The sequence below is a fragment of the Chanodichthys erythropterus genome, chromosome 14 (genome assembly GCF_024489055.1).
Source record: "Chanodichthys erythropterus isolate Z2021 chromosome 14, ASM2448905v1, whole genome shotgun sequence".
NCBI lineage: Eukaryota > Metazoa > Chordata > Actinopteri > Cypriniformes > Xenocyprididae > Chanodichthys > Chanodichthys erythropterus.
This window is the reverse complement of record NC_090234.1, coordinates 13632126-13653744: the sequence shown is the minus strand read 5'-3', so window position 1 is coordinate 13653744 and position 21619 is coordinate 13632126. Positions and strand designations below refer to the sequence as shown.

General features: G+C 36.1%; 1 protein-coding gene across 1 annotated transcript in view; it reads right to left on the bottom strand.

The window, feature by feature from the left end:
- LOC137036467 (TBC1 domain family member 8) overlaps nt 1–20368 on the bottom strand; it is a 43468-nt gene extending 23100 nt beyond the window's left edge. Inside the window, exons 1-3 of the mRNA XM_067410648.1 lie at nt 19891–20368; nt 675–785; nt 422–540 (exon numbers count right to left, since the gene is read on the bottom strand). Coding sequence (XP_067266749.1) covers nt 422–540; nt 675–785; nt 19891–20017 — 357 coding nt within the window. The 5' untranslated portion in view covers nt 20018–20368. The remainder of the gene's footprint in view (nt 1–421; nt 541–674; nt 786–19890) is intronic.
- Nucleotides 20369–21619: the final 1251 nt, after the last annotated feature.

The window sequence follows — 21619 nt, the reverse complement described above, 5'->3', positions numbered from 1 at the left end:
CTAAAGAATCCACAGTGAAATGTACCAAACACAAATAAATAAAGCTCAACTGAGACTTTCACATTGTTGACAGTATTCCTAGCATTAGGATCCTTTGAAAGGTAATGTTATTTTAGTCCTGTATCGCTCTTCTCATCTCACTAACACACCAGTGGGCGGGGCTAACGCTGCAATGATGAAGTAGGCGTTGATTTCTTCTGCAGAGGTGGTGTTTTGTTGCACTATTATGTAATAAACCGACACATTCCACAACAAGACGTTTTATTCGTTAAACTTACAGGATATTCTTATAGTATGACGACCTCTTGTATATATCAAAAGCTCAAGGAAAATTTGATTTCTCAGTTCATGACCTTTTTTAAATTCGGATGGCAAAATGTGATTGAAATGCACAATTATTGCTATTATCTCAAATAAGTACCTTCACTTTGCCCTGTACAAAACTCGCAGCGTCTTCTTTATTCTCAAACACTGCCATGTACGGCAGTATGTTCTGATCCAGCCATTTCCAGTGTTTCAGCACCTCCTCTATCGTAGCTCCTGCAAACACACAGATGATAACATCACACACATGTGCAAGTGACTGCATAACATGCTTGTGTTTATGACGGGAGTGTGTCACACGAGCGCGAGAGATGAAATCACACTGAGAATAAGAGGAGACGAGCTCTCACCGCTGGCGATGACCCAGCTGACCTGCGACCCGGGCACATGCAGAACGATCCGGAATGGGGCCGCTCGCGCATTTGAGTCCAACACGGTGTCTAGCGCGCCCACCAGCAAACCTGCAATACAAACAGACCTCATAGATTATACCTTTAAAGGGTTTGATGCTTAGTTTTTTCCCCCAAGGAGCACATGTGTTCCTAAGTTTAAAAATGAAAATGTATCTAATAATGTTTTTCCTTAATATCAATATAATAATAATATAGCTGCGAGCAGCAATTATCGGGGTTCAAGCGCTTTAAGCACATGCATAAAAAGGCAGTTTACCATAGAAAATACATGACTTTTAAACCTTTTTAACAGTTATAGCGCCACCTATAATCCAATCATCATTAAGGTTTGCATGCATGTTTAGAATCTTATGCGTTCACCTATTTTAGTTTTCGTTTAGGATTTATTGGCTTTTGAGTATATTTTGCCACGCCCCTTTTCTAAATGACTCAGTTATAGCGACCCAAAGGGTAAAGTTCGACTTTTTTTTTTGATAGTTATTGATCTAGAGAGTCCAGAGAATTGTACGACCTCTAGGGCCATGAGCGAAAATATCATTCTGATCCGTTAACCTTGTCTAATAAGTGCTCAAAATTCATTGGCCGATGGCAGTCATGTTTTTCGAGATATGCCAATGTCCTCATAGCCAATCATGGCTCATTGGACCAAGACACTGCATGCCACTTTTCAAGTCAATCGGACAAATGGTTGGGTGGTTATAGCCGTTTTCATGCTTTTTTCCCCGTTGTAGCGCCACCAAGTGTCTAATCACTGTGATTATTTTTTTACATGTAACCAAAGATTGAACGCATACACATGTGTACAAAGTTTGGTGAAAATATTGCATGTTGTTTTCGAGTTATAGCTATTTTAGTAAGAGTGGCTCCGCCCACTTCTAACGTTTTTGCGCCCCTTAGCGCTCATGAATCATTTTTTCAATGTTGATATTTAGACTCCAAAGAATCTTTCTGCGCTGGTTTGGTTCCGATTGGGTGAAAAACCAGTTCGCAAAAGTAGATTTTTTACATAATCGCGAATATTTAATGAACGATCTGATTGACAGAAGTGGTTATTTTTTTTTTTTTTTTTTTTTTTATTATTGAAGGAGTAAAACAACATACATTAATACAATCCAAGATACAATTTACTTCCTTCTATTTTAAATATAACAACACCACCCCCTCCCCACCCACCCAAACCTATCCCTTCCCTAGACAGCTTAGCTACAACAAAACCGCATAATGTCTGACATCTTTTCAAGGCATAGACCCATGCATACCACTACATAGTGATGATAATATTATTATTACAATAATAGTATTGCAGTGTGAATAGATAAAAGAAGATAATAATAATAATTATTATTATTTTTAGCCATTCTGTGAGACAAATTACACTGAGGACAAAACATCAAATACAGCATCATAAAAAAAAAAAAAAAAAGGTAAAGAGAAAGATACATATATGGAGAGTAAAAAAATTAACAACTGGGTAATTCTTTCAAATTTTTAAAATATGACAAAATGGGTTCCCATTTTGAGTAAAACATGTCCACCGATCCCCTTAATGTAAATTTTATCTTCTCTAATTTTAAAAAGGACATAACATCTTCTAGCCAATCTGTCACAGAAGGAGGGGTAGGGGATTTCCAACATAACAAAATTCTTCTGCGGGCCAATAAAGAGGTGTAAGCAATAATGTCCCTCTGGGATGCAGTTAAAGAAATTATCATAGTGTCACTGGGGGCTCCAAAAATACCTATTGAAGGACAAGGCTGCAATATCACCCCAAGGGCATCACTGATAGTTTTAAACACCAATGCCCAATAATTATTTAGAGAGGAGCAAGACCAAAACGAATGCGTCAGACTGGCTGGGGCAAAGGAGCACTTATCACAGGCTGCATCTACTCCAGGATATATTCCAGCTAACCATGCCTTGCTCAGGTGAACCCTGTGCAGCACTTTGAATTGTATGAGCCCTAACCTAACAGAAGATGATGATGAGTTGACCTTTTTAAGCGCCTCCCTCCAAAAAGTCTCAGATAGCTCAATGCCCAATTCATCTTCCCATCTGGATTTAATTTTATCCAGATTGTACTCTTTCAAAGACATGAGCTGGGAGTATAAAAGTGAAATCAATCCTTTATTATAAAAATTGAGAGTAAGATTATCTAAAGGTGAGGTAGGAGGAAGGTCAGGGAAGGATGGGAATTTGTTTTTAACAAAATTGCGAATCTGAAGATATCTAAAAAAGTGGTTTTGTGGGAGATCATACAATCTGCAGAGGTTCTCAAAACTGTTGAATAAACCTTCAGTATATAAATCTTTGATGCATTTCAAACCGGAAACTACCCATTGTCTAAATGATGAGTCCAGTGTAGATGGAGGGAATAAATGATTTTTGTAAATAGGACCCAAAACCGATGCAGATGTAAATTTATAGTGACAACGAAACTGATTAAAGATCTTGAGAGTAGAAAGTACAATAGGATTGGATGTGAATAGAGAAGCTTTCAAAGGCAAGGAAGAATACACTAAAGCAGGGAGAGAAGAAGAGTGACATGTATGTGCTTCAATTAAACACCAATTTGTTTCTGGGCAATGAAGCCAAAATAATATCTTCTGAATATTTGATGCCCAGTAATAATGAGTAAAACTTGGAAGACCTAAACCACCAACATCGCGTGTCCTTTGAAGAACATGTTTGTTAACCCTGGGGATCTTATTTTCCCAAATGAAAGAGGTTATGGATTGGTTGATTAAATGGAAAAAAGATTTGGGCAAAAAAACTGGTAGGGACTGAAACAAATAAAGGAACTTGGGAAGAATTGTCATTTTCACTGAATGTATTCTTCCAGCTAAAGTAAGGGGAAGACTATGCCACCTTTCCAACTCTGCCTTTACTTCTTTTAACTGAGCTTTATAATTGGCTTCAAACAAAGAGGAAAATGAGCGCGTCATATGAATTCCAAGGTATTTAAACCCATCAAGAGAAAAACGGAAGGGTAATGATTCTTGTTGAATTTGTAAGGCCAAATTATTAATGGGGAAACATTCACTTTTTTGGAAATTTAATTTATATCCAGAAAAGTTACCAAACCGACCTAATAATGATATAATTAGAGGACAACTAGATATGGGGTCACTGATGTAAAGCAAAAGGTCATCGGCATATAAAGACACACGATGTTCAATACCCCCTCGCTTAATTCCTTTGAATGCTGTTGATGTTTTCAGAGCTATTGAAAGAGGCTCAATTACAATGGCAAAAAGGAGTGGGGACAGTGGGCATCCTTGACGAGTCCCACGTGTTAATGGAAAAAAGTCTGATCGGGAATAATTGGTCCGAATGGAAGCTGAAGGGGACTTATATATTAATTTAACCCAAGACATAAAAATATTACCAAAACCAAACTTTTTTAAGACCGCAAACAAATATGGCCATTCAATTCGATCAAACGCCTTCTCCGCATCCAAGGAAATAACTACCTCTGGGTGCGGAGAAGGATCAGAAAGATACATTATGTTAGCAAGTCTACGAATATTAGAAAAGGATTGGCGACCTTTAATAAATCCCGTTTGATCGTCTGAAATTATTGAAGGAAGGACACGTTCTAAACGAAATGCTAACACTTTAGCTAATATTTTAATGTCAGTATTTAAAAGAGATATGGGGCGATATGATTCACACTGGGTGGGATCTTTATCTTTTTTAAGGAGGAGTGAAATGGATGCTTGCGAAAAAGTTGGAGGCAAAGAGCCTGCCTCCAATGATTCCTTAAAAACATGCAGAAGAATTGGTGCAAGTTTCTCCCTAAATTTCTTATAAAAATCTATAGGGTACCCATCAAGGCCCGGAGACTTCCCACTCTTCATTGCCATAATGGCCCTACTGATTTCCTCAATCTCAAGGTCATGCTCTAAATCTTCCATCTTATCTGATTGCAGGGTGGGAGTATCTAAATTATCTAAGAAATTTTCCATATCTGTTGGATCTGAAGGGAATTCAGAAGTACATAATGAGGAGTAAAAGGTTTTAAAAGTTTTGTTAATTTCTTCTAGGTTGCTAGTTAAAGTTTGATTAGAGTCCTTTATCTGGGAAATAAGACGGGAAGCAGCCTGACGTTTCAACTGGTGAGCCAAGAGCCGGCTTGATTTGTCTCCATACTCATAGTAAAGACCACGTGTCCTCATTATTAATTGCTCTGCATGAGTAGTGGATAAAAAATTAAACTTTGTCTGCAATTCCACTCTTTTTTTACGTAATTCAGCTGTAGGTGATTCAGAATATCGTCTGTCTAAATCTAATATGGATTGTGAGAGTGCTTGCAGTTCCTTCTTACGTTCTTTATTAGCATACGATGTATAAGATACTATTTGGCCCCTCAAGTAAGCTTTCAAAGTCTCCCAAAGTAAGGAGTAAGACACTGTATCCGTTTTATTGAATTCCAGAAACGTGTCTATATTAGTTGAGACAAAGTTACAGAATTTATCGTTAGATAGTAGTAATGAATTAAATGACCAGAGAGGGCGTTCCCTGATGTTTGAAGGGAAATGCAGGTCCAGCACAACAGGTGCATGATCGGAAACAACTATAGCCGAGTAGTCAACTTTCTTAACCATTGATATAAACAAGTTGTCTATAAAAAAATAGTCTAATCTAGAAAAGGAGTGATGGGAATAAAAGGAGAATTGCCTTGTCATTGGGTTTAAGAATCTCCAAGGATCCACACAGCCCTTCTGTTGCATAAATAGAGAAAAAGCCTTTGCCATATCAGAAACATTGCTACTAGAGCTGGACCTGTCAAGCTGAGGATCGAAAACACAATTAAAATCTCCAGCAAATAACAAATGATGTGTATTAAGCTTGGGAATTAATGATAGGAGACTATTTGCAAACTGAACATCATCCCAATTGGGAGCATAAACGTTAACTAAAACCACTGGGACTTGAAAGAAAGATCCAGAGACAATAACGTAACGACCATTAGGGTCACAGATTGTGTCAGAAGGTATAAATTGTACTCTCTTATTAATTAAAATTGCCACACCTCTTTATCTACTGTTAAATTTGGAATGAAAAATTTGACTAACCCATATCTTGCGAATTCTATTGTGATCCTCTGGTCTTAAATGTGTTTCCTGTAAAAATAATATATCTGGTTTGAAAGATTTAAGATGGGAGAAAACTTTAGCTCTTTTAACAGGACCGTTTAATCCCCTGACATTCCATGTCATCAGCCTCACAGGATGACCTCCATTATCATCACCTATATTACCTGAGTGATGTAAAAATTAGAAGCATGCAAGGGTTCCAAACTGAAACAAATTTTAACCATAAATGACAAAAAAAGAGATACCAGACCTAGAAACCAGAGGTAAACAATGCTGCCAGCCGCCCTTCCCACCCCCCAAACGAAACAGGAAAAGAACAGTATAATACCTAGATCTAATTCCCCAGCTGAGGATGATCGCAGATAAACAAAGATTAATGAAAAGACTTCCAAAGTATGCAAACTAACAACAAATGGAGTCATATACAATGTGGATGTAGCCCCCTTCTAAAAGTTCAGAAACAAAAATTGTCAACTTTTGAGTACATTATCCGGCTTTGAATAATAATAATAAAAATAAAAGCCAAAATGGAGTGTACAATTATTTCCATAAGTCCAGTTCAGCCTCGGGTTTTACACATACGATATAAAACCAACAGTTTTCTAATTCTTACCCGAGGAAACGAAAGCAACGTCTTTGCACATTATTCTTCACCCCAGTGAGTACGGTAGAACTCATTGGCTTCCTCTGGCGTGCCAAAGAGGTGTTTTCCCTTCATGAGTAATACGGAGCCTTGCAGGGTACAAGAGACCAAATCGGACTCCCTTCTCGTAGAGCCGAGACTTAACATCTTTAAACGCCGCTCGCTTTTTCCCTAGTTCAGCGCTGAAATCCTCGTGGAAAAACACTCTGTGTCCACGAAAGAGCAGCTCCCGCTGTTGCCTGCTGAATCGGAGGATGCGATGCTTATCCTGGAAAAAGTGGAAAAGAACCAGAACACTCTGGGTTTGGTCTGCTTGGCCCTTGTATCGTTAGTTGGATTGGGTCCGACTCGATGTGCACGAGAAAGAACAAGAGGACTCGTAAAAAAGTCCTTCCCCAGCACTTCCTCAAAAAACTCAGTCATAAATTTAATCGGGTCTGACCCTTCCAGCCTTTCAGGGATGCCCACCACTCTCATGTTAGATCTCCGTGAGCGATTCTCGAGATCGTCCAGCTTTTCCTTCAGGAACAGGTTCTCTTTCCGTAGCGCAACCATTGAAACCTCGACATTCGCCAGCCTGTCACTGTAATCATTTAGCCCGTCTTCAACCTCGCGAAGTCGTTCGTCATGAGCTTCGTAATATGATTTAACTTGTTCCAATGTCGCGTTCACAGGTGACAGTGCGCCAGCCAGCTCTGTTTTTAAAAGTGAGTGAACTACTTGCGTCATGTCAGAAAGGAGCGCTGACCGGAGTTTTTCGAGATCTTCAGGTAAAGCCGTTAGGCCCTCAGGCGGTGGTGCCATTTCGTCGGTCTTACTCGAAGAAGCTTCGCCGTCTCTGTCGACAGTTTTATTCCGAATTTGCTTTCTACTCGCCATTTTTGTTCCTCCTAGATTTCACGTAATATCAGCTGCCAGATAATAGACTGTAATGGACTAATATCGAAAGAATAACGACCAAATGAACGAAAGAAGTCGGGAGCTACGCTCGTGTGCGCCTACTCACGCCATGCTTAACCCGGAAGTTCCACAGAAGTGGTTCTTGAGTCAAAGTTGTTCAGTATTTGGAGATCTATCGAATGATATGAATATTGTGCGCATGTTTGAAACACAATGTGATTACAGAGGCGTAAAACTCATTATTTCAAAATTCTTACCGACCTCTAGGGCCATGAGCGAAAATACCATTCCGATCCGTTAACCTTGTCTAATAGGTGCTCAAAATTCATTGGCCGATGGCAGTCATGTTTTTCGAGATATGCCAATGTCCTCATAGCCAATCATGGCTCTTTGGACCACAACACTGCATGCCAATTTTCAAGTCAATTGGACTAATAGTTGGGTGATTATAGCCATTTTCATGCTTTTTTTCCCGTTATAGCGCCACCAAGTGTCCAATCACTGCTTTTTTTTTTTTTTACATGCAACCAAAGATTGAACGCATACACATGTGTACAAAGTTTGGTGAAAAGATTGCATGTTGTTTTCGAGTTATAGCTAATTTAGTAAAAGTGGCTCCGCCCACTTCGAACATTTTTGCGCCCCTTAGCGCCCGTGAATCGAAATTTCGACTTTTTTTTATCAATATTGATACTTAGACTCCAGAGAATCTTTCTGCGATGGTTTGGTTCCAATTGGGTGAAAAACCTAGGACGAGTTCGCAAAAGTATGTTTTGGACAAAATTAAAAAATGGCGGAATATTTTTCAAGGTGGAAATGAAAACGGAGATATACATTTTTTCCGTCTTGAGGCACGGATTCCAATGATATATAAATTAATTTGAGTCTACGACAAATGATCTAGGAGTTATGAACGGTTTCAAACTTTTTAAACAATAGCGCCCGCTATTGGCCGATTGGGGTGATATCATGTCAGTCTCTTCTCAAATTCAGATCTACCATCTGACCAAGTCTGCACAATCAGTTTTACAGCAGAAGAAAAATAATAAAAAATCCTTACAATTACAATAAATATAGAAAAGTTACACTAGGTTTTTAAATATTTCTGCTTCAAACTGCATGTAATAATTATGTAATTATTTAGGCCTACTTTAAAATGCATAAACTACTATATACACATGCACATAATATATATATATATATATATACACATACATGCATACATAATATACATACAGAGTATGTCAGGGTCTGTTTTGAGTTAGTTTTTGATCTGTTTTCATGCTTTTTCCGTGTCTTCAGTTTTCCGGTGTTATAATTGTTTCAGTTCTCCTTGTGTGCCTGCCTGTTTGTCTCCTTGGTTACTGATTTGATTAGTGTCTTCAGTTCAGGCGTTTCTTGTTAATTAGTCTCGTTTACTCCTCAGTTCTCTGCATGTATATATATGCCCTTAGTTTTAGTCCGTCCGTTGTCTAGCTCTGATTGCATTACATGGTGTTTGTGAGTTCCTTTCCTGATGTTTTTTTCCTGTTCCTAGTCCTCCATTAAACATTACAGAAGATATCTCCTCCGTCGTGCATTCATATCTACAACCCATCGTGACAGAGTACACATACACATAAGGACCTGCAGGAAGTTTTTTTTTATTTGCACACATGCTGCTAAATAGATTTGAAAGTTCACACATATCTATTTTTAATCGCAAATGCAAGTGAAAGGCTCGCACTTTTGAGCCCTGCATCACACACAGAAAGACAGAACATGCACTGTAAATCTACATTAAAATCACTAGTTTCACCATGTTGTCCACTGCTTTTCTCTAAAATCTTAGCCTCCAAAAGCATGTCAGTATTAGAAGCAAATTTCACTGACATCTGTCAGTATTATACATGAGTTCAGTACTGCTTTATTGCATGCAACTTTTGTCTGTTTATAGGTGCAGAGCTGTGACCGCCCCTGTGAGCTGCACGAGTTATTAATTTAATGTACTTCATATGGCCTGATTTAACACCAGCATGACAAAAGTTTCACTTTCCTATTTGAGCTGCAGCCACTCGAATCAGCACAAATGAAAAAGAGAGACAACTGCTGATAATATGACAGATACAGAGCATGTCTGAGGTGGAAGTTTCTCAAGGAATGAAGCACTATAGATTTGATTTGTCGGGATCTGCCTGTTCTGAAACAAACACAGCAGATAAGAGAGTAAAGGTCAGGTTTCCTGAAGAAAAACACCTTTGTTTATGCAAAATCTGATTTAAAACCTGAAAACATTTAAATCATTCATGCAAACACACAGCATGAGCTGTCAAATGACTCTTATGAGCTGATTCTTTAAATGAATCATTCAAAAGACTCACTTACAAACTCGGGAGTTGTTAGTTTGAACGATTCCTTCACTGAATGAACTCATGAATATTTTACAAAAACTAGAGGAATATGGTGTTTATTTTTATAATCAATTTAATATTCAGTAATAGTATTGATTTGACTGCAATGACACTATCAGATGAAAACAAAATCTGAAATGAATTGAGCTGAATAATGACACTATTGTCTTTTTCTAGAGCCGCTTTACAGCTGAATTGAATTTGTTTTCCAATTGATTACCTCTGCAACTTTAACACTGTTATATTCATGTTTATTACTGTGAAGCTCCTTTGTAACAGTCTGTATTGTATAAAATGCTATAGAAATAACTGACTTGACGTGTAGTTTTATATTGCATTATTGATTGTGAATTGATTACATCACTCTCTCTGCTTCATAAGCAGGTCATTTACTTACAAAATCTTTGAACACACAGACTTGTCTTCGTTTGCTTTCAAATGTTGCAATTCAAAAGCAGCTCTGCAGTAACATTATCATCTAGCTTAGTTCAGTTCTCATCCTAACCCGGTGCAGTCAAATCAATAATTGCAAAATATTAAGTGTCGCCAACTAAGCAAGCCAGAGGCAACAGTGGCAAGAAAACCAACTCCATCGGTGACAGAAATGGAGATAAAACCCTTTATCATCCTGCTGCAAACAAGCAATGCTGGTAAACTGAAAGGAAAGAAAAACAAAAGCATTTCAGCAACAAGAGCTAATGACACCACAATCAAAATGAAAACAGTTCAAGTTCATTACGGACCCCATGATCTCTCTTTAACACGGGCTAATGCAAATCACACTCTCTCGCTTACGGCTCTCGCGTCGGCTTTTAATATATTATTTCCTCTCTGCAGAACATTTTCCAGCTGATAAAGTGGTATAAGCTATTAAAGCACCTGTTAAACAGATTAGACTAAACATGAATAGTGCAAAATAAACCGTACTGAGCTCGAATGAGACAGAAACAGAGAAAGTACAGATCGTTCTATTGCTTAAGACTTTATTTGACGTGTTGAAAAATTGACTGTACAAATATTTGGTTTTGGCTGTAAATATACTCCAAGATGCAAATATAAAATGTAAATTGTTTAATAATTTTACTATAGACATGACATAAATTGCCATCTATATATTAGCAATAAAGAAAAATGAACAGAAAAGTGATTATAATGTTGTAATGGTGTTTGCAGCTATGATAAAGTCAAGAAATATAATTTATTTTTATAAAGCTATGGATTGTCTAGTTAGTAGTTTGTTTGTTTTTTAAGTCGAGATGCACAGATACTACATTTATCCACCAATAATAACCGATTATTCAGAGTGATATCGGCCGATACAGATAACGATACCGATAGTTTGGGGGTTCTGCCTTTTATACCTTCTTATGAATGAATGATAATTTAATTATAATTAATCATTATATTTTATATTTTTATATTTAATATATATTTTATATTTTAATTATTATATTTTGAAAGAAATGCATGTAAAAACTTTATTAACATTATCAACTTGAGTAACTGGTATCAATTTATAAACAAACACATTACTCAAATTAATATTAACACACTAACTACATTCTGAAGATTAAATGAATATTTCTAAGCTTTCTGAATGTTATTAATTCATATAATTACCATTAATATCGGACATCAAACTGATTTCTTATCATTTTCTTTACACAAAGCACAAATGCATTGACAGGATATATTGGCCCTGACTATTGCCTGTTTTTAGACTATAAATAGAGATGCACCGATATATTGGCCAATAATCGGTATCGGCTGATAAAAGCAAATTTTCACACTATCGGTTAAAAATTGAGATGCACCGATATATCGGCCAATAATCGTATCGGCCATTAAAAGCAAATTTTCACATTATGAGTTTTCACACTATTGGTTAAAATTAGAGATGCATGATATATCGGCCAATAATCGGTATCGGCTGATAAAAGCAAATTTTCACATTATCGGTTAAAAATAGAGATGCACCGGCATGTATCGGCCAACATTCGTATTGGCTGATAAAAGCAAATTTTCACATTATCGGTTAAAAATTGATAAGTACCGATATATCGGTACAATAATCGGTATCAGCCGATAAAAGCAAATTTTCACACTATCGGTTAAAAATTGAGATGCAGCGATATATATCGGCCAATAATCGGTATCGGCTGATAAAAGCAAATTTTCACACTATCGGTTAAAAATTGAGATGCACCGATATATATCGGCCAATAATCGGTATCGGCCATTAAAAGCAAATTTTCACATTATCAGTTTTCACACTATTGGTTAAAATTAGAGATGCACGATATATCGGCCAATAATCAGTATTGGCTGATAAAAGCAAATATTCACACCATCGGTTAAAAATTGATAAGTACCGATATATCGGCCGATAATCGGTATCAGCTGATAAAAGCTAAATTTCACATTGTTAGTGAAAAAAAGAGATGCACCGATATATTGGCTAATATATCAATGCATCTCTATTTTTAAGTATATTATAATAGAGGAATTGTGTGTTCTGTTGCTGAAAATTATAATAATTTTTCACATTTTCTCTAATTTTATAAAAATGTTTAAGATATCGTGATTTTTCTGTCTCTTAAAAACAAAACGTTTGCAAAATTTGCTCTACTAGAGCAGGTTTTCCTGCTTGAATGTTCATTATTTTGTTCATATTCTCCATTGTTGCAGCTCCTCTCTTCCCAGTCTGTCAGTAACACTGTTTAGTTCCTGTCTCTATGAAGCCCCACCTTCTGAAAAGCAAAATGTGCTCTGATTGGACAGCTGGAGCAGTGTGTTGTGATTGGTGTTTGGGAAATGTCCCGCCCCTTTCCATAACCACCAGTTTCAACACACTACTAACTAACTCAACCATGCCCCGCCCCTTTATTCTGCATATGAATTATTTAAATGAGGAAAATTGTGAAGAAAACTCAAGACTACAATGGAGGCGTTTCAGGGAGAAACACTGACACTGATATAGAGAAGAACTTTCCAGAGATTTTTCATGCTTAAACAGCAACATTACACACTAAAGAAAGATGAACATGTAAAAAAGCAGAATAAAGTTCTTCATGGAACGACAGATGCCAATAAGGAAGAGCACAAAAAAATGCTTTTGCTCACTACAAGAGATTACAGTAAATCACAGACGTGGATAAGCTGATGATGTCAGTTATAATCCATGAGCTCATGTTATCCTGAGCCAATCAAACACGCTGAAATCTGCTGAACTTTCACTGGCAGTAAAAAGCCCTTCAATAAATGCACAAGACTGAAGAAGATCGAGTTAACTTCATGTTAAGCATAATAAAGTACGAGGAGGAGCTGGAAGCGTGTGAAGTTCTCCTCTTTCAACAGCTCTGTGTACTCAGCTGAAAAGTCGGGAGATGATAAGCGTCTAATGTTTGCCATTCCTGCTCCGGTCGACACAGCAGAGAAAGAGAAAGAGTAGAAGACAAATAACCGGCTCTCCTGGAATGTGTCCCAGTTCCAAACACAAACGTCCTCAGGGTAACATTACCCTTTACAGTCCAGCTCTGATGTGGAAGAGTTGACTAAAACACAGAAAACTAACTGATTTATAAGTGTCAAACAAACCCAAACAACATTGATACTGATATTAAGTCAAATCTGTATTTGTAAATAAAACAAAGCATGGCAGACACATAAGTGGCAAGGATTTCTAATATTATAAAAGATTTTTTATATTATATTATATATACAAATATACACACACAACAGTTCTTTCTGGTCCTCAAATCTGATTGGTTGAGAGCAGTGTGATATTCTAGTGATAACAGCACTCCTAGCTTTTCACCGTTTGTATCACTCCACTTGAAGTGACTGTCATGGCGGACGAGCAAATCTACCGTATTTATTTTACAAATACTACACCTGTTGTACCACGAACTGTAGTTTTAAGAGTTTTTAGGTGAGAATTTAGTTGTTTAGACCTGAAATATATGACTCATATGTAATCATAGCACCCATTTTACAAATTGTTTAGACGTTTTCGGAGATGCGAGCTCCAGGCCGTCAGCGGTCGTTCAGTGCTCGAGTACCCGCCGAGAACAGCTTCATCTCGGCCAGTGCTTCAGGGATTTGCTGCTGTCTCTTATAGTGTTTAAGCAGGAGATATAATTCATTTTGGGCATAAAACGGCCAATCTTTGCTCTTATTAATCTATTACTTGTTCCTGAGCAAATCGAATTGTGTGGTGTTAAATTTAATAATTTAATATTAAAGGTGCCCTAGATTGTTTTTTTACAAGATGTAATATAAGTCTAAGGTGTCCCCTGAATGTGTCTGTGAAGTTTCAGCTCAAAATACCCCATAGATTTTTTTTAATTAATTTTTTTAACTGCCTATTTTGGGGCATCATTAACTATGCACTGATTTTTTCAGCACGGCCCCTTTAAGAGATGCGCTCCCTCTGCCCCACGAGCTCTCGACTATATTACAGCGCATTTACAAAGTTCACACAGCTAATATAACCCTCAAATGGATCTTTACGAGATGTTCGTCATGCATGCTGTATGCATGCTTCAAATTATGTGAGTAAAGTATTTATTTAGATGGTTACGTTTGATTCTGTGTGAGTTTGAGGCTATGCTCTGTGGCTAAAGCTAACATTACACACTGTTGGAGAGATTTATAAAGAATGAAGTTGTGTTTATGAATTTTACAGACTGCAAGAGTTTAAAAATGAAAATAGCAACGGCTCTTGTCTCCGTGAATACAGTAAGAAACGATGGTAACTTTAACCACATTTAACAGTATATTAGCAACATGCTAATGAAACATTTAGAAAGACAATTTACAAATATCACTAAAAATATCATGATATCATGGATCATGTCAGTTATTATTGCTCCATCTGCCATTTTTCGCTGTTGTTCTTGCTTGCTTACCTAGTCTGATGATTCAGCTGTGCACAGATCCAGACGTTAATACTGGCTGCCCTTGTCTAATGCCTTGAACATGGGCTGGCATATGCAAATATTGGGGGCGTACATATTAATGATCCCGACTGTTACATAACAGTCGGTGTTATGTTGAGATCAGAGTGTTTTCCGGAAGTCTTTTAAACAAATGAGATTTACATAAGGAGGAGGAAACAATGGAGTTTGAGACTCACTGTATGTCATTTCCATGTACTCAACTCTTGTTATTCAACTATGCCGAGGTAAATTCAAATTCTGATTCTAGGGCACCTTTAAGGCTATATTTAACTTACATCCTGTAGAGCACTGCTTTTGTACGTTTGACGTTTCCTATTGTTATTTATAATGGCGATTGTTTTTCATTTAAATATTATTGTTTAATAAATATTATTTTATAGAAATAATTTGATGTTTTTGGTATTGAGAAAGGGTCCATTAGTGCGCAATATGAACTGAGTGAAAGTTACATTAATACACCATTAGATGGCGGCAAACTTTACGAGTGAACGAGTCAGGCTTTTACATTGAAAGGGACTTTTGTAAATGTGTAAACACTGTTATGGAAAATTCCCTTAGCTGTAAAAAGGACAAATACAAAGATCGCTTTCCTCAGTGGACAGTCAAACGGATTTTTATAATGGACATAATATTATGGACATCGACCTGGAGAATGAATGTTATATCAGACACAGGTAATGCTCGCTCCCTGTACAAAATACAATGAGTTTAATGGAGGGACTCAACATTCCTTCGTTACTAGTTCTAAAGTGATGTTTTAGAATGGACTATATGCACGGAGCGTTCTTTAGAACTTCCGCATTAATATAATCCAGCTGGAAAACTTCCGGTGAGAGTCATGTGCTGATGTGTTGAGCATCAGTAGTGTAATACTTAGTTTATAATCAGAATATAGTCACATAAATAGTGTGGCATAGCATTAATTTAGTTATTCAAACGTAAAACAGCATAAAAAATTAATAAATAAAGTCGTACCTCAGTGTTCCTCCTCGGCTAAATTCAATTCGACCATCAGTTTTCACACTTTTGTGTGAAAAAAAGCTTTAAAAATTAAATATTGTGCACTTTAGTTAGATGAATTGAATAAAATATGTGTTTTTACAAGTGTGCTGAAATCATTGATCTGACAGCTTCAGTGATTATAAAGGGAGAGTGCGGTGCTCGCTTTCTGTCATTCATTCACAAGAAAAGTTATTGTTTTTCATGAGATTTGAGTATCAAACATTCACTGATGCTCCAGAAGAAAACATGATGCATTAAGAGCCGGGGGGTGAAAACATTTTGAATAGGATGAAAAAGTCCAACTTTTTCTTATTTTATTTAAATATTAGATTTTTTCATTTAGTACTGCCCTCCGGAAGCAAAAGAAGATATTTTCACATTTCCTGGAAGACAAATTAAGTACAATTTATTTACCACGATATTCAAATTCAAAAGTTATCACCCCCCGGCTCTTAATGCATCATGTTTCCTTCTGGAGCATCAGTGAATGTTTGAACCTTTTTTAATAGTTGAGTTTGAGTCCCTCAGTTGTCCTCAGTGTGAAAACACAGATCTCAAAATCACACAGTCACTGCTGGAAAGGGTTCAAATATGCAAAAATGCTTGAAAACTGAAGAATCTGGAGGATTTTTCTGAAGAACAGAGCTCAGTTTAACTGCTCAAGAGACTCAAGAACAACCATCACAAAACATATATATATATATATATATATATATATATATATATATATATATATATATAGATATATATATATATATATATATATTCAACAAGCTACAGTGAAAAGAAAACACTTTCATGCAAAAAAGATTGCAGAGCTGGTTTCCAATGGAGCAAGATTCAGATGTGTGATTAGTTACTAAACAGAACACAAGTCTGTTGTCCTGATCCTACATAATCCAGTTTGGAAACTGAATTACAGCAGACCTGCTGTAATGGGATCAATCCCTCATCAATCTCTGCATCATAAAGTGATTCGTTCAGCTATAAACACACAATCGTTCAGTAACTTGTAACTGAAACAACAGCTTTTACAGAAGAGAACTGTACGTTTGTCGGCTCAAATCATTAAACAATAACAATGAAGTCATGAATTCTTCAAAATAAAAGTTCCAAAAGGGGATTTTCACCTTTGATGTCATAGAAAAAACATTTCTGAGAACCTTTCAATTATCAGTTTTTAAAAGAACCATGTTTTTTTAATACATTTTAAAAATCTAAAGGACTTTTTTCCACTATTTAGACTAATCCACTTTTTCCTTTAGTGGTTCTGTGGATGTTAAAGGTTCTCCAAGGAAACAATGATGCCTTTATTTGTAAGAGTGTATTAAATATCACTGAGAGCAAAGGTTTGGTGTCAGTTACAGACACAATAAAGTGAAAGTATAATATTTGAGCTTCATCATCTCCTCATTTTAACAAGGCTGTAAAAAAGACAAGAGGTAATTCTGTGAACTGCACAACTCAAATAAACTAAACTAGGTGACCCATAAAGCAAGAGAACATTGTTCATCTTCACTGAGCTTCAGTCATCTGTGTCCTCGCTCAAGTTTTGCAAGAACTTTGACCTTAAATCTGCGTAAGTGGAAAGAGAACAGTGCAAATGAATGAATCTCTATTGTTTTGTAAGAGGGAATGTTTATAGCCGTGTTTTGCTTCCTTGTCTTCTGTTAAAAACTTTCCCACTTTTTTCCAGCTGTCGTGCAGCCACACAAACTTTTGTAAAATCATAATTCTGGCATGAAAAGTCAAAATTATGACGTACTAAGTCATATTTATGACATAAAGATTCAAAATTATACATATACCAAGCCGACATTGACATAGAAATTAATAATTTCAACTTTATCTCATAATAACTTTTATCTCATGACTGTGCCTTAGTCATAATTATTGTCATCATTCTGATTATATCATAATTGTGACTTTTTATGTCATAATTTGGATTTTTGTCATTATGACAGACAAAATAACTTGTCATAATTTCATGTTGACTTGACGTCACAGTTTTGATTTTTTAAATCTTAGTCATAATTATGTCTTAATTTTGACTTTTTAAATCAATATTATGACTTAGTATGTCATATTTTAGATTTGTATGTCATAAATTAGACTTATTTCATGATTATGACTTAGTAAGTCACAATTTTGATTTTTTAATATTTTTTAATCTCTTAGTCCTAATTAATTTTGACTTTACATCATAATTTGCATTTTTATATCATGATTATGACAGACAAAATAACTTGTCATACTTTCGTCTTGTTATGTTGACTTACAATTTCAATTTTTTTAACTCTTAGTCATAATTAATTTTGACTTTATATCATAATTGTGACTCATTATGTCAATCATTATGACAAAATAAGTCATAATTTTGACTTTTTATATCAAAATTACTACTTTTATCTCATGATTATGACATAATAAGTCAGTGTCAACTAACTATGACAAACAAAAATTGTCATAATTTCATTTTATGTTGATTTATCTCAAGATTATGACTTAGTAAGTCACATTTTTTTAATCTTAGTCATAATTAGAATGTCTTAATTTTGACTTTATATCATAATTTTGACTTTTTATATCATTATGACATAAAAAGTTGTGACTTAGTATGTCATAATTTTGACTTTTATGTCATAAATTAGACTTTTCTCATGATTATGACTTAGTAAATCACAATTTCAAATTTTTAATCTCTTAGTCCTAATTAATTTTGACTTTATATCATAATTTTGACTTTTTATATCATGACATAGTCAAGTTATGACTTAGTATGTCATATTTTCTTCTTGTTATGTCAAAATTATGACAATGTAAGTCATAATTTTGACTTTTTGTCATAAATTAGGCTTATCTCGTGATTATGACTTCGTAAGTCACAATTTAAATGTTTTAATCTCTTAGTCCTAATTAATTTTGACTTTTTATATCATGACATAAAATAAGTCATAACTTTGACTTTTTATGTCATAATTTGGATATGTCATGATTATGACAGACAAAATGACTTGTCATAATTTCGTCTTATGAAGTCACAGTTTTGATTTTTTAAATCTTAGCCATAATTAGTCTTAATTTTGACTTTATATCATAATTTTGACTTTTTTATATCATTATGACATAAAATAAGTCATAATTTTGACTTTTTATGTCATAATTTGGATCATGATTATTACAGACAAAATGACTTGTCATAATTTCATCTGTTTATGTTGACTTATCTCATGATTATGACTTACAATTTATATTTTTTTTAACTTAGTCATAATTAATTTGACTTTTTATATCATTATGACATAAAATAAGTCATATGACTTAGTATGTCATATTTTCTTATGTCAAAATGATGACTTAATATGTCATAATTTTGACTTTTATGTCATGATTATGACTTAGTAAGTCACAATTTCGATTTTTTAATCTTTTTTAATCTCTCAGTCCTAATTAATTTTGACTTTGCATCATAATTGTGACTTTTTATGTCATTATTTGGATTTTATGTCATGATTCATGAAAAACTTCATAATAATAAAGTCATAATTTCGTCTTATGTTGACTTTTTTTTAATCTTAGTCATAATTAGAATATTAGAATATCTTAATTTCGTCTTTCTATATCATTATGACAAGTTATGACTTAGTATGTCATATTTTTCTTATATCATACTCATAATTATGACTTGGTATGCCATAATTTTACAATTTTATGTAATAATTTAGACATTTAACTCATGATTATGACTTAGTAAGTCACAATTTCGACTTTAAATCTCATAATTGTGACTTTGTCAAGATTACTTCATATCATAAGTTGGACTTCTTATATCACTATGACATAAAAAGTCAAAATTATGACTTAGTATGTCATAATTTCGTTTTTTTGTGCCATAAGTAAGATTTACAAAGGCATTTTTCCTTTTGTGGCGTAAACAGGCTTCCATACAAAGTGTTCTGGATGTTTGTTTTGATATTTTCCATGTAATTCTCTTGGAAGGAAACTCCCAGCAGAGACAAAAGGAAAACCAGGATGCAACTGTTGCTTCAGATCCAGACAAAAGACTGAACTTTACTTCAGAGCGAGTATTTTATGATCCCAAAGCGAGCAGGTTTTGATCCACACAGTCACATTCTGACATGTTCTGATGTTCGGACTCACCTGTGATTTTCCCCCCGGAGTCTCCGTGTCCTCTCCGGTGCTGCAGGAGGAAATAATCGTTGGATTTGTCCGTCACCCAAAGCTTGAGCGCGTTTTTCAGCACGACTTCTTCAGGAGTGATCCACATCCTCACTCACGCTCGCGCTGCGGCTCGTGTTGTTGTTTCTAGTACGTACTCTCGCGCTCTCATATTCCGCCCAGAGCTGCAGTTCCTCTTTCTGCGTGTTTATTTCCGCTTTTTCCAGCCTTTCCTGCTCGCGGTTCCGGCGAGGGAAGTTTCATTTCACGTCTATCTTTCACGTATCCTCGACATAATGTTCTTTAATCCTTTTTAATGTATTAACTGATGCGTGTGTCTGTGGTGAAATAAAAGCCTACCTTCATATTATAGCTGATCGAAGTGTTCTTGATTTCACAAATATACTGTCACTGACAGACTTCAGTGATAGTCTCAACCGCTCCAATCACACAAACTCTCTGCCTGTCAATCATTTGCTCGATTGAATATGGGGCGGGGCTTAAAGGGGCGGGGACGACAACGAGATGGGCGGTCTCATAGATGTCTATGGGCTGGATACAAACTACATTACCCATGATGCTGTATAGATAATTAAGCCAATCAGTGTTGAAAAGAACACATTCCAAAACAGCTCTTTAGCCCCGCCCACTCACGCTCTCTAAATACTGAAAAGTTTGTGTTATATATATTCATATTTTGCAATAAAATATAATCAACATTTGTTAATGAATAATTTTATATTTCTCCATTTTAAATTTGATTATGCTGTTCGCAATGGTTCATGGGATTGTAGTTCTTTCGCTCACTAAAACAGTATTGTGTCTTTTTGTCTGATTTTCAAAAACGTTTATGCTTCAAATCAGAGTTTGTAGTGTTGTGATTTACCTTGTCGCTCATTGGCTTGGTTCAGGGCTTTAATAAAGACTATTTTAATATCCCTATGGGAAAAATGAATGGAAAAAAATACTTTCAGAACCAGCGCCTCTGAAAAAGGGGTGGGTTGCACTTTGTTCAGTGACAGATTAACAGCTGCCCTGATCACAAAAACTCTCTGCCTGTCAATCATTTGCTCACTTGGGTTTGCTGACCTGTATCAGAGGGCGGGGCTTTATAGAAAGGGGCGGGACGACAATGAGATGGGCGGTCTAATACAGTGACCAATTAACAGCTGCTCCAATCACAGAAACTCTCTGCCTGTCAATCATTTGTGCCCTTGGGTTTGCTAACTTGTATCTGAGGGCGGGGCTTTATAGAAAGGGGTGGGGCAACAACAAGATAGGCGGTCTAATTCAGCGACTGATTAACAGCCGCTCCAATCACAGAAACTCTCTGCCTGTCAATCATTTGTGCGCTCGGGTTTGCTAATCTGCATCTGAGGGCGGGGTTTAGAGAAAGGGGCGGGGACGACAATGAGATGGGCGGTCTAATTCAGTGACTGATTAACAGCTGCTCCAATCACAGAAACTCTCTGCTTGTCAATCATTTGCTTACTTGGTTATGCTGACCTGTATATGAGGGCGGGGCTTTAGAGAAAGGGGCGGGGCAACAACAAGATGGGCAGTCTAATCCAGTGACAGATTAACAGCTGCTCCAATCACAGAAACTCTCTGCCTGTCAATCATTTGTGCGCTTGGGTTTGCTAATCTGCATCAGAGGGCGGGGTTTAGAGAAAGGGGTGGGGCAACAACAAGATGGGCGGTCTAATTCAGC